This window comes from Rattus norvegicus, chromosome 14 (genome assembly GCF_021556685.1).
Source record: "Rattus norvegicus strain SHRSP/BbbUtx chromosome 14, alternate assembly SHRSP_T2T, whole genome shotgun sequence".
Taxonomy (NCBI): Eukaryota; Metazoa; Chordata; class Mammalia; order Rodentia; family Muridae; genus Rattus; species Rattus norvegicus.
In genome coordinates this window covers 108,193,648-108,206,602 of record NC_141547.1, presented here as the reverse complement: position 1 = coordinate 108,206,602, position 12,955 = coordinate 108,193,648, and the positions used below count along the sequence as shown (strand labels likewise).

Here is a 12,955-nt window from a genome sequence, read left to right as displayed (position 1 = left end):
TTACTAATTTGCTCCTCATGGCTCCTCAAGTCTGCTTTCTTAAAGCACCCAAGGATACCAGCCCAGGGGTGTCACATGTGTGCCATAAGCTTGCCCACAGGTCAGTCTGATGATGTTCTTTCTTTCCAAATGACTTAGCGAGCCTGTGTCAAGGTAACATTAAAAACTAGCCAGCCCACTTGACACCCTTCTAACTTGACACACAAACACACCATTTATATAAACCATAAGCTCTCTTGTGGTCTTCAAAATGCCCTGCTAATATTAATATGACAATATAAAACAATATAACATCAAAAGTCCCACAGTCTTTAAATATTCAAACACTTAAAGGTTCAATTTCTTTAAAACATCTACAGTCTTTTCAAAGGTCAAGCCGTTCTAAAACATCCATTCTGTCTTTAAAATATCCATTTTTATTTAATTTCAAAGTCCCTGTGAAAGTCCACAGACTTTCAACTGTGGCTTTTTTCAAATCAAAAATACTTATATGTTTTATTAATTAAAGAAGGAAGAACCAAAGGTCACAGTGAAATCAAAGTCCCCGTGGTTCTCGGAAGCTCAGTGTCAGACTTCTGGGACCCACTCATGATTGCTGGGTTTCAACAGGTCTTGCAGCCAACCACTGCATACAGCTTGTCAAGTGCTCGAGTCAGCTCCACCCCACATCTGCTTCTGCCTCCCCGACTGGTGGTTCCCTGGATATTGGCATCTCCAGAATGCCTGGGTCTCCACTGAAACTAGGCTGAACCAATAGCCTCTTCTGGGCTCTCTTCATACACTCTCACATGTGGTGCCAGACCTCCACTCCTCTCCGTGACCCCTTCAACCAGGGTTTCCTATGCTACTGCACCTTCACCAGTGACCTGTCGTGGTACCGAACCTCAGCTGCTGTCCATGACTAACTACTTCATGCCTTCAAAACCAGCAGAACCACTTGGGATGACCCTCACAGGGTCAGTTTTATCTGAGAGCATACTCCGTAAAGGCCAGGCTCACCCCTATCCCCCACACTCAGTATCTTTGGACTTGGACCGCCTTCATAATATTACTGTCAGTGAAACATTCTTAAGCACAGAAATCTGCATTCCTGAGACGTCAGTACATAAGAAGTGCATTCAGATTCTGCCTGGTGGTTTTCTCTGTTAAGGAGGAAGTTGTTGTCATTCTTTTATTTCAGTGAGCATCAGAATGCACATTCTGGTACTACCAATGGCATTCTCTGCTTCTGTGGCATTTGCATAGGATGCTTCGAGGAAGGGAATGAATTTCTTTTTTTTTTTTTCAAGACCTGTGATTAGGAGAAGACTATTGCATTTTACCACTATGAGCAGCTTAAATGATCTTCCACGTGCAGATTGGCTTATTAAATTCCCCTGTAAATAGCTGGAATTTGAGGATAAGGGCTGTTCATTCCTTCCCAATGAACATTTCCAGATGATTATTCCTTCAGCTCAAGTTCATTGATGTCTTGCTTTAGTTTGTGGTTTCTAATAAAGAATAGCAAAGGCAGAGTATCGTACTACTTTTAAGTGTTAAGATCCCATTGTCCATGGGAACCTGCAGGAACCCTTTCAACTAAGAACAAAAGTCTCTCTATCCAACATTTTTTAAAGATTTATTTATTTCTCATATATGAGTACACACACTGTATTCAGACACAAGGAAGAGGGCATCAGATCCCATTGCAGATGGTTGTGAGCCACCATGTGGTTGCTTGAAATTGAACTCAGGACCTCTGGAAGAGCAGTCAGTGCTCTTAACCACTGAGCTCCTTTTATATTCTTTCTTTCCTTTTTTTCTTTCTTTCTTTCTTTTTTTTTTTTTTTTTTTTTGGTTTGTTTTTGTTTGTTTGGGTGTTGTTGTTTGTTTGTTTGTTTTTTGAAGGCAGGATTTCTGAGGCTCTGGTTGTCTTGTAACCCGCTTTGCTTCCCGAGTGCTAGGATTAAAGGTGCACACCATCATTGCCCAGCTGTTTCTGATATTATAGCCCTGGAATGGGGAGCGGTTTCTTCAGGTCCTTGGTGGATGATAGCTGAAATGTCAGGGACTGCTGTGAATTGCATTGTCAGCACACAGTGAGGGCGTCTTTCTTCTGATGGACTTTGCACTCAGCACTTTGTATCTCCTGAACTTTTCTTACTCACTTGTACTGCTCGCAGGAATGGACGACATTCCTCTTCCCGAGGCTCATGCAGCAAAGAACTGCTTTGAGAATCACAGTGGAGGCCCAGCTCTTCCTGTGAGCCTCCGACTAAACCTTGAACTTCTGATTCCTTGCCTACGGCGCAGTAGTATTGAGATTACAGGCATGCACCCCCTTGCCATCTTGTGTGTTGCTAAGGAATAAACAGGGTGTCTGTCCTGTGTCTGGGTAGGCAAGTACTCCTCCAGCTGACCTCCACCTCCAGCCTGTATACTGATCTTTCCACTTTAGCTTCCACTTCACACCTCAAGGTGGCCAGGCTCTCTTGCAAGGGTTACCGGGAGTCTGAGGACTTGTCTTTGTGCGCACTTGTTGATCATTACCACTAAGCAGCAGCCGTCGTTGCATTAGTAGCCCTTTGCTAGTCCAGTTTCTCAGACTTGTGCCTGTGGCACGAGAAAGATATTTGCCAGCAGGTTAGGATTCGAACTGAGCACCTGCTTCTCATACCACCAACAACTTAGCAACGAGTTAGCAACAACTTCCAAATCTCACAGGTTTGGGACTTTAGTTTTTGAAGTTTTTTGTTTTGTCTTGTTTGTTTGTTCTTTGTCTTAAGGCTTTGGGATTTTACTTAAAACCTTAGCTGCCCCATCAAGAGTAGAACTGAATAAGCATGTGACCCCACTGGGCTGAACTTTTTCTTTCATGGTGTTTGGTGTGATGACTTCCCAAGATAGGAACTTATCAGAAAAACATTCCTTAAGGATTGTCAAGCTGGGTGTGGCAGTACATACTTTTTTTTAATTTTAGCACTCAGAAGACAGAGACAGGCCTTTGTGAGTTCAAGACCTGCTCTTAAAAAAAAGAGAGAAAGAGATAACTCATGACTAATTTTTATTATTTACTTATTTCAGTGCTATTAACTAATAGGCCACCTCTCTGGCCCTCCAAGAATTACATACTATGTGTATTTTTTTTTAAACCTTGTACGAGTTTCTAAAGAAATAAATTTCCATTTTTTTTTTTTACATTGTCAGTGACAGGGTCTTGTGCACAGTGCACACTCAGATCTTCTCTTCTAGAATTAGATTCATTTAAATGTGTGCAGTGACTGTCATTAGCCTATTGTATGTTTTTGACAGACATTTGGGTCTCTTTTGCACCTCCTGTGGCTTACCCATTTGGAGGATGCTAAAATTTCTCCATTTTTGCCTCTGTCCAAACTGTAAGCAAACACTTCTCAGTACACATAGAAACCCAGGGAAGAAATTATTATTCTACATCTAATTATTTTTAAATTCTACATCTAATTATTTTTAAATTATTTAATTCTTTTGACAGGCACAGAAAGAATCGAGAAGCAGCCAGTGAACTTTTGATGAGGTTAAAGGACAACCGTGATCTACAGAAGTTCCTGCAAGATTGTCAAGAGGTAAGTTCCCCTTCAGTCATCCTCTGTGGCTTCCCACAGTAGCCAGCCAGCAATGGAGCAAAGCAATTGAATCTTGAAATCAGGGAAGCTAGAAGTCCATTAGGTGTCTGTGGTTATGGGTTAGGGTGCCATGCTCCTGTCAGCCCACTGGGGGGAACCATGTATATCACCAGCAGTTTAGATTGTCCATTCATCTACGTTTTAGGGTATTGTAGACTAGTGCTATATTTAAATTAGCTATATGTGCCCCATTTCATTTTAAGTTAAAATTCAAAGCATATATCTTGCAAACAACTGCTATGTTTTAACTCTTTGAAATAAGGTACAATTTAAACACTGTGGTAGGAAATAACTTACTAAATACTAAAACCGTCTCTATAGATTGAAAACCAGGGGTATATGAGCTAGAGAGATGCTTGTTGGTTAAGAGCACTGGTTTGTTCTTCCAGAGGATTCAGGTTCCCTTAGACTCAACAACCGAAATTGTGAGTTCCTGAAATTCCAGTTCTAGGGGATCCGACCCCTTCCTTGACTTCTGCATGCGCTGCCAGCACATGTTACAGCTGCAGAGACGACACCTATAAACATAATAAAAGTAGATAAAACGTCTTAGAAAAACAGAAAATTTAAAACTGTAATCCAGATTTCTTCTTCATTAAAACCTTAAAAACAAAATTTAGGCTAAGTGAGACACTGCATGTCAAAGACCCAAGTTTTAACATGGGGTGATAATCTCATTATTCCCCTCCCTGATAAATGCATAAACAAACTTTGAAAACTGAAGTTAACCAATAAAATGTAGTCTCTCTGCAAGCTAGCTGGGGAAAAGCATGTAGCAAACTCCATATGTATGAATTCACGAACACATCCTATCTGCCAGAGAACTACAGTGGAATTCAGTCCTCTCTAGTTTACTAGAATAAATTTCCTTGGACCCCCAAATGGGAGGAGAAGCATCCACAAGAGAGTATAGGGACCTGAGGCCCAGGGACCAGGACAGAATAGTCTAACTCATCACAAACATCTTGTAGGTGAACATATAGCTATATGTTCAAAGAAGTGTGACAGACATCTTAGATCTTTTGCAACAAAAGGCATTCATGTCCAGTAACAAGACTGCAAACCTTATAATATGATCTGGCAAATAAACCTTTAAAAAGGACACCCCTAAACTATATTGCTTAGGTTCTATCAGCCTTAAGCACCCATGTTAGGAAAAACACTTCTTCCTAGTGTCAGGTGGACACAAATAACTATACACCTACTCACTCAAAGATGAATCTGTGTTCCAAGATCAACACAGAGCAGTTGTGCTTCGAAGGGAGCCAGTGTGTGCAGGAGAGAAGCACCCACTACACATGGCTTTCCTTGTATCGCCCTGATGTTTGCCTTGAAACAGACATCATCTGAGACTGTTCCTTCAGCCAGAGAATTGATGGAATCTGTTATACCTGCTTTTTTTGTTATGTATCTAACATATGTATGTATGTGAGTGAGACAGTGCCATACTGTAGTTTAAACCAGCCTGGAACCAACTTCAAATTAAATTATAGATATTAGCTACTGCCCTAGTCTTGCTTTCACTTTTAAAGGGCAAGTTAATATAATTGATTGGCAGAACCACGGTAAAGCCTAGGCTAAATCTGAGGAAAGATATGTAGCTTTCTACCTGGCTGCTGTGCCAAGTCCCCCTGGTTCTATGTCTCTTGTTTTGCTGTTGCTCTTGAGATTCCTTAAATTTGGCACAGCCAAATGAGAATGTTGGATGTCCCACACACCATATAGTCAGTATATGACAAAACTTAGGTCAGGTTTGCTGGTTTTGAGAAGTGTCACACATCCCTGTACTGCAGACATCATCAATCTCATTTAAACATACCTAGTTAACTGAGGCAAGGATTTTAAGATCTGCCTTTATTGCCCCCATAAGGACTGAGGGCAGCCATTGCACTAGAATACATTAGAACGGGGACCTACTCCCTTGCTTACCTCAAATGCCTATGTGGGGAACATGTTAATTTTACAGTGTGGTTTTGGTGGAGTGTCCAAAAAATTAGATGCTCTAAAAGCTGTAGCTGACTGGTTTAATTCTCCTAGAGTGTATTTCTAATTTTCTGAATGGTTTGGTTATTTGGGGGATTTTTGTTCTCTTTTCCCGGAAAGGCAGTATAAACATGTCTGGCACAGGACTTAGTTCTGTACTGAGCCTTGCTCAGTGATTAAAGCATTTTTCTTTCTTTCTTTTTTTCCGTCTGCACAGTGATCTTTTGTGCAGAGAATGAGTATATTCTGACATGACCTTTGGGAATGACCACAATAATCACTTAGGTCTAGGTCCAAAATGGTGACTGAGGGCCGGATCTACCTAGTTCCGCAGATCCTTTATCTGCAGGGTGGTATGTTGAGCAAAAAGCACTTTGGTTTATAAGTGTTATTGATGTAGCGCTTACTCCTTTAAAAAAAAAAAGTCCTACTCGTGTGTTATGGATAGTGGAAATATGTGTATGTCCCTGGCACTTTTGGTCAACAGATACCCTCTATTGTAGGAGACCTCTTTGTGTACTACACAGAGGAATTTTTATCATTTGGTTTTCTTTCTTTTCCTTTTCTTTTTATATTATTTTTTATTAGATATTTTTTATTTACATTTTAAATGTTATTCCTTTTCCCAGTTTCCTGGACATAAGCCCCTATCCCCGCCTTCTTCTGTAAGGGTGTTCCCCTCCCCAACCGCCTCCCCTTCCTGCCCCCCATCCCCAACATTCCCTTAGATGGGAGGTGGTGGGGAGTAGTACAGCCTTGGCAGGACCAAAGGCTTCTCCTTCCATTGGTGCCTAACAAGGCCATCCTCTGCTATATGCAGCTGGAGCCCTGGGTCAGTTCATGTAGTCTTTGGGTAGTGGTGTAGTCCCTGGGAGCTCTGGTTGTTTGGCATTGTTGTTCTTATGGGGTTGCACGCTCTTTCAGCTCTGTCAATCCTTTCTCTAATTCCTCCAACAAGGATCCCTTTCTCAGTTCAATGGTTTGCTGCTAGTATTCGCCTCTGTATTTGACATGCTCTGGCTGTGCCTCTCGGGAGACAGCTATATCTGGCTCCTATCAGCATGCACTTCTTAGCTTCATCGGTTTTATCTAGTTTTCGTGGCTGTATATATATGGCCTGTGTACCCATGTAGGGAAGGCTCTGAATGGCGGTTTCCTTCAGCCTCTGCTCCAAACTTTGCCTCCATATACCTTCCTATGAATATTTTTGTTCCCCCTTTTAAGGAGCGAAGCATCACACTTTGTCCTCCTTCTTAAGCTTCATGTGGTCTTTGGATTGCATCTTGGGTAATTTGAGCTTTTGGGCTAATATCCACTTAGAAGTGAGTACATGCCATGTGTGTTTTTCTGTGATTGGGTTACCTCACTCAGGATGATATTTTCTAGTTCCATCCATTTGCCTATGAATTTCGTGAAGTCGTTGTTTTTGATAGCTGAGTAATATTCCATTATGCAAATGTACCACATTTTCTGTATCCATTCCTCTGTTGAAGGGTATCTGGGTTCTTTCCAGCTTCTGGCTATTATAAATAAGGCTGCTGTGAACATAGTGGAGCATGTGTCTTTGTTGTACGTTAGAGCATCTTTTGGGTATATGCCCAGGAGAGGTAGACCTGGGTCCTCAGGTAGTGCAATGTTCAATTTTCTGAGGAACCTCCAAACTGATTTCCAGAGTGGTTAATACCAGTCTGCAATCCCACCAACAATGGAGGAGTGTTCCTTTCTCCACACCCTCATCAGCATCTGTTGTCGCCTGAGTTTTTGATATTAGTCATTCTGACTGGTGTGAGGTGGAATCTCAGGGTTGTTTTGATTTGCATTTCCCTGATGACTAAGGATGTTGAGCATTTCTTTAGGTTCTTCTCAGCCATCCAACATTCCCCAGCTGAGAATTTTTCATTTAGCTCTGTACCCCATTTTTTAATAGGGTTATTTGGCTCCCTGAAGTCTAACTTCTGGAGTTCCTTGTATATTTTGGATATTAGCCCTCTATCAAATGTAGGATTGGTAAAGATCTTTTCCCAATCTGTTGGTTGCTGTTTTGTCTGAGGTCCCATTTGTCAATTCTTGATCTTAGAGCATAAGCCATTGGTGTTTTGTTCAGGAAATTTTCCCCAGTACCCATGTATTCAAGACTCTTCTCCACTCTTTCTTCTGTTAATTTGAGTATATCTGGCTTGATGTGGAGGTCCTTAATCCACTTTGACTTTCGCTTTGTACAGGGTGATAAGAATGGATTGATTTGCATTCTTCTACATGCTGACCTCCAGTTGAACAAGCACCATTGGTTGAAAATGCTATCATTTTTTTCATTAGTTGATAGATTTGCTTTTTCTAGGGTGTTGTTTCCCTCCCTGTGTTGGAGTTTTCCACCTATTATCCTTTGTAGGGCTGGATTTGTGGAGATAGATTGTGTAAATTTGGTTTTGTCATGGAATATCTTGGTTTCCCCATCTATGTTAATTGAGAGTTTTGCTGGATATAGTAGCCTGGGCTGGCATTTGTGTTCTGTTGGGGGTCTGTATGACATCTGCCTAGTATCTTCTGGCTTTCATAATCTCTGCAGAGAAGTTTGGTGTAATTTTTATAGGTCCGCCTTTATATGTTACTTTACCTTATTCCTGTACTGCTTTTAATATGCTTTCTTTGTTTAGTCCATTTGGTTTTTTGACTATTATGTGATGGGAGGAGTTTCTTTTCTGGTCCAGTCTACTTGGAGTTTTGTAGGCTTCTTGTATGCTTATGGGCATCTCTTTCTTTAAGGGAGGGGAGTTTTCTTCTATGACTTTGTTGAAGATATTTACTGGCTGTTTAAGTTGGGAGTCTTCAATCTCTTCCATACCTGTTATCCTTCGGTTTGACCTTCTCATTGTGTTCTGCATTTTCTGGATGTTTTGGGTTAGGATCTTTTTGCATTTTGCATTTTGACTGTTGTGTCGATGTTTTCTATGGTATCTTCTGCCTCTGAGATTCTTCCATTTCTTGTATTCTGTTAGTGATACTGTGTCTATGACTCCTGATCTCTTCCATAGGTTTTCTATCTCCAGGGTTGTCTCCCTTTGTGATTTCTCTATTGTTTCTATTTCCGTTTTTAGATTCTGAGTGGTTTTGTTCAATTCCTTCACCTGTTTGGTTGTGTTTTCCTCTAATTCTTTAAGGGATTTTTTTGTTTTCTCTTTAAGGGCTTCTACCTGTTTACCTTTGTTGTCCTGTATTTCTTTAAGGGAATTATTTATGTCCTTCTTAAAGTCCTCTATCATCATCATATTAAATCCAACTCTTGCTTTTCCGGTGTGTTTGGATATCCAGTATTTGCTTTGTTGGGAGAACTGGGCTCTGATGATGCCAAGTGGCCTTGGTTTCTGTTGCTTAGGTTCCTGTGCCTGCCTCTCGCCATCAGGTTGTCTCTGGTGTTAGCTTGTCTTGCTGTCTCTGACATTGGCTTGACCCTCCTATAGATCTGCGTGTCAGCTGTCCTGTAGACCTGTTTTCTTTCAGCAGAATCTGGAAACAGAGCTGCTCCTGTAGTTAATGTGATCAGAAGCCTCCTTGTGGTTCTTACCTCTGCTCTCAGGTGTGTAGGCTGTCGGTGCAGGCTGAAACCTGAAGGGTCCTGCCCCTGACTGCCCTTAGGTCCCTTGTGCTCATTAGGGCACAGAGGGCACTAGGCAGTTTCCTCTTGGGTCAGGCTTGTGGGAAGAAAGTAGTTGTCTTCTCTGAGTTCTCAGGATTGTCTGCACTTCTGAGGGTCCAGCTCTCTCCCCCACGGGAATTGGGTGCTCCATTTGGTTTTCTTTCTTCTCTTTTCTTAGATTGGACGCATGTCCTTAGTATGTCACATTTTAGCCGCCTAGATTGCTGGGAAACAGTTAAATTCTCTTGAACTTGAAAATGTACTGTTTTTATTGTTGTTTCACCAATTAGTGGTCTTCCATTACAAAGGATTTGCTTTGATCTTAGCCCTTGCCGGTTCTCCTTCATGGTAAATGGCACAAGAAAAATGGAGCCAGTACCTAAAGTTTGTATCCATTCTCGAAGTTATTCTCTTGTGACCTGCTTTGCCCTCCTTGACAATTTATAAAGAACAGCCACTGCTGTTGAAGCAAATACATGGGGAACCTTCCTTTCCCAGCAGCGCCAGGGTATTAACGAAAGGCTTTGGAAACAGGTATGGTAAAGGGTAGACTTCGAGACATGAAACCGTGAAGATGTTCAGGTGCACACTCACAGTGAGCAAGGACTGCTTTAATCGTAAAGCTTACTGTCACCCACCCAAGTGAAGTGAGGTGGTCCCTGAAGACACTTATAACCCCACTGTGTATGGACTACATTGCCTCTCATAATTCACTTTAGTCCATCAGCAGCTGGCAAGCTTTGTGTGGCTTTCAAGAATTCACTTTCTTCAAGAGTCAAATTCTTGAAGTGTTCTTAGTCTGAATGGAAGGTTCCTTAGGCAGCTAGAGGTGAAGGTGATTTAGAATTGACAGAGATGAAGAATGACATTGTCATTGCATTAGCTCTGTGGTGAGCAAGTTGTTCATGCTCTTTGACATTCCACAGATCACCCGTTAGAGACATGAGTGAGTTGTTTGGTTCTTGGTTTTTTCGAGACAGGGTTTCTCCTTGTAGCCCTGGCTGTTCTGGAACTCACTCTGTAGCCCAGGGTGGGCTCAAACTCATGAAGATCCTCCTGCCTTTACCTTCCAAGCTCTGAGACTAGAAACATGCATCACCACAGCTCTGCAGATTGTTTTAAAATGTATAGTTGCCAGATGAATTAAATGACAGTCATAGTTAGCATGCTATAGTGGTCAGAGGTATCTGGGGAAGAAACAGCTTGTGTTTTGAACTAGTAAGAGTAAAACTACCAAACACTCCTTTTTGGGAAAAGCTGACCGAGAGTGCTGTTGAGTTTAAAAGCTGCTTCAGAGTTTTTATACTTCTGGGTTTAATGTTCGGTCCACCATTTGTATCAAACTTGGCTCCAGTAGGGGCCAGAGGCGTAAAGCAAAATATTTGCCTGTCTTTTGACATGGAAAATGTAATATATCACAAATGCAATCCTTTCTGGGTGAAAGGTTAAGTCTATGATGACAGCTTCTAAAAACTTGTTGCTGTTCTACCCTAGCTGTCCCTCTGGATCAATGAAAAGATGCTTACAGCTCAGGACATGTCTTATGATGAAGCCAGAAACCTGCACAGTAAATGGTTAAAGCATCAAGCATTTATGGCAGAACTTGCATCCAACAAAGAATGGCTTGACAAAATTGAGAAGGTGGGTCAAGTTTGGTGAGACTGTTCCCTCACCCTCCTTTCCACATTGTGGCCTTGGCAAGGAGGAATATATAAACACAGGGATGAGGAAGGAAGGGGGAAATAATTTCCTTTTATTTGGGGGTAGAGTCCTATGTCATCAATTACATAAGTTACATAGCCAGTAGCAATGCCCTGCTTCCACTTACAGTTTCTGACGTCTGTCCCACAGCAGACAGAGAAGCAGAGACCCAGACCTATGACTTGGCTTACTTTCAGTGGCTACCAAGTGATCAGTTGATACTGATGGACCATGTCCCTACCTTCTTCATGGCTACTGGCCATACACCTGTGTTGCTTTATGGGCAGTTTTATCAGATGCAATTTCATAAATTTTAAAATGCTGTATATTTTAAGTCTTGTGTGGGGGTAGAAGTGGTGTGACTACTATACACCAGGCACTATGTTAATCCTTGCACTGTATATCCACACAGAGAGACTGTACACTGTGTGTTTCTCACATTCCTGTCCCTTTACTGTCAGACTCCTAAGAATTAAAAAATTATGTGTTATATATGGCCTTTGGAGCCTGACGCTGTAGGTTATTAATAATACAGTGCCCCAGTTGAAATTGTTAGAATATGCAACACTTAATTGCTTACATCACCCGGAAGAAGGTGCACAAGACAACTGTTCACTTTACTGAGCAGTAGTTCCCTGGGCCAATTACAGATCAAATGTCTCAGAGTTTGAGTTTTGTTTTTTCACAGTGACATCTATTCTCTGGCAAGCTATTTATTTTTTTCTTTTTTCTTTTTTTTTTCGGAGCTGGGGACCGAACCCAGGGCCTTGCGCTTGGTAGGCAAGCGCTCTACCACTGAGCTAAATCCCCAACCGCAAGCTATTTATTTTTAATCTCATTGGTTTGTGTTTTCCAGGAAGGAATGCAGCTTATTTCAGAAAAGCCAGAAACAGAGGCTGTGGTGAAGGAGAAACTCACTGGTTTACATAAAATGTGGGAAGTCCTTGAATCCACAACCCAGACCAAGGCCCAGAGGCTCTTCGATGCGAATAAGGCTGAGCTCTTCACGCAGAGCTGTGCAGACCTCGACAAATGGCTGCATGGCCTGGAGAGCCAGATTCAATCTGACGACTATGGCAAAGACCTCACCAGTGTCAACATTCTGCTGAAAAAGCAACAGGCAAGTGGGCAGGACCGTATTCTAGATTTAGTTGTTTCCTCCTCTTCCTTACAGATCCAGAGTCTTTGTCTTTCCTCTTCCATGCGAAGGGATTTTGCCACCAGAGAAGTGCTTGCCCTGCCAGCAGTAGACTGTTTCAGTCAACTTCAAAGATTAACTAGTAAAACTGTTAAGTGTCTGTGCACAGGGATTTTTCTTCTAACATCTAGTTGATGAATACTATTACCATCCAGTGGTTGCACAAGATATTCATCCATATAAATAAAAACAGTCACATTTATTTTCTTCCCATGTAATATCTTAAATAGGTGATGGTTGAACTGAACTGTTTGCTGTTTACTCTGAATTACTCTCTACTTGGTAGATGGTAAAGGAAACAAACTTTTTTTTTATATCGTAATAGGTGATTCTGAAGGCAGGTGACTTTATCCTGAACTAATGAGAAAACAGTTGTATTAAAAGTATATCAGCAGATATGACCTGGAGAGATGGCTCAATGGTTAAGAGCGCTGCTCTTCCAGAAGTCCTGAGTTCAATTCCCAGTAACCACAGGGTGGCTCACAACCATCTATAATGGGATCTAATGTACGGAGTGTGAAGACAGCTACAATGTACTCATAATTGCTTTACGCAGCTTTATCAGATGCAATTACATAAATTTTAAAATGCTGTATGTTTTAAGTCTTGTGTGGGGGTGTAAAATAAACATCTTTTAAAAAAAAAAAGTACACTGTCAGGAACCAAGTGATGGCTTAGCTGTGGAAAGCAACAGCTGCTCTTCCAGAGAACGTATGTTCAAGCTCCAACGCCCATCCACAGCTGTTGGTAACTCCAGTTTCAGGGGACCCAGCACCTTCCTATGGCTTCCACATGTAC

At 41.6% G+C, this 12,955-nt stretch overlaps 1 protein-coding gene across 8 annotated transcripts in view; it reads left to right on the top strand.

Annotated features, from left to right (window-relative positions):
• Window positions 1-12,955, top strand: part of Sptbn1 (spectrin, beta, non-erythrocytic 1) — a 199,833-nt gene that overhangs the window by 163,650 nt on the left and 23,228 nt on the right. For all 8 annotated transcript variants that reach the window (XM_087583670.1, NM_001410274.1, XM_087583673.1 and 5 more), the window contains 3 exon segments: window positions 3,491-3,581; window positions 10,753-10,899; window positions 11,816-12,079. In XM_087583670.1, coding sequence (XP_087439796.1) covers window positions 3,491-3,581; window positions 10,753-10,899; window positions 11,816-12,079 — 502 coding nt within the window.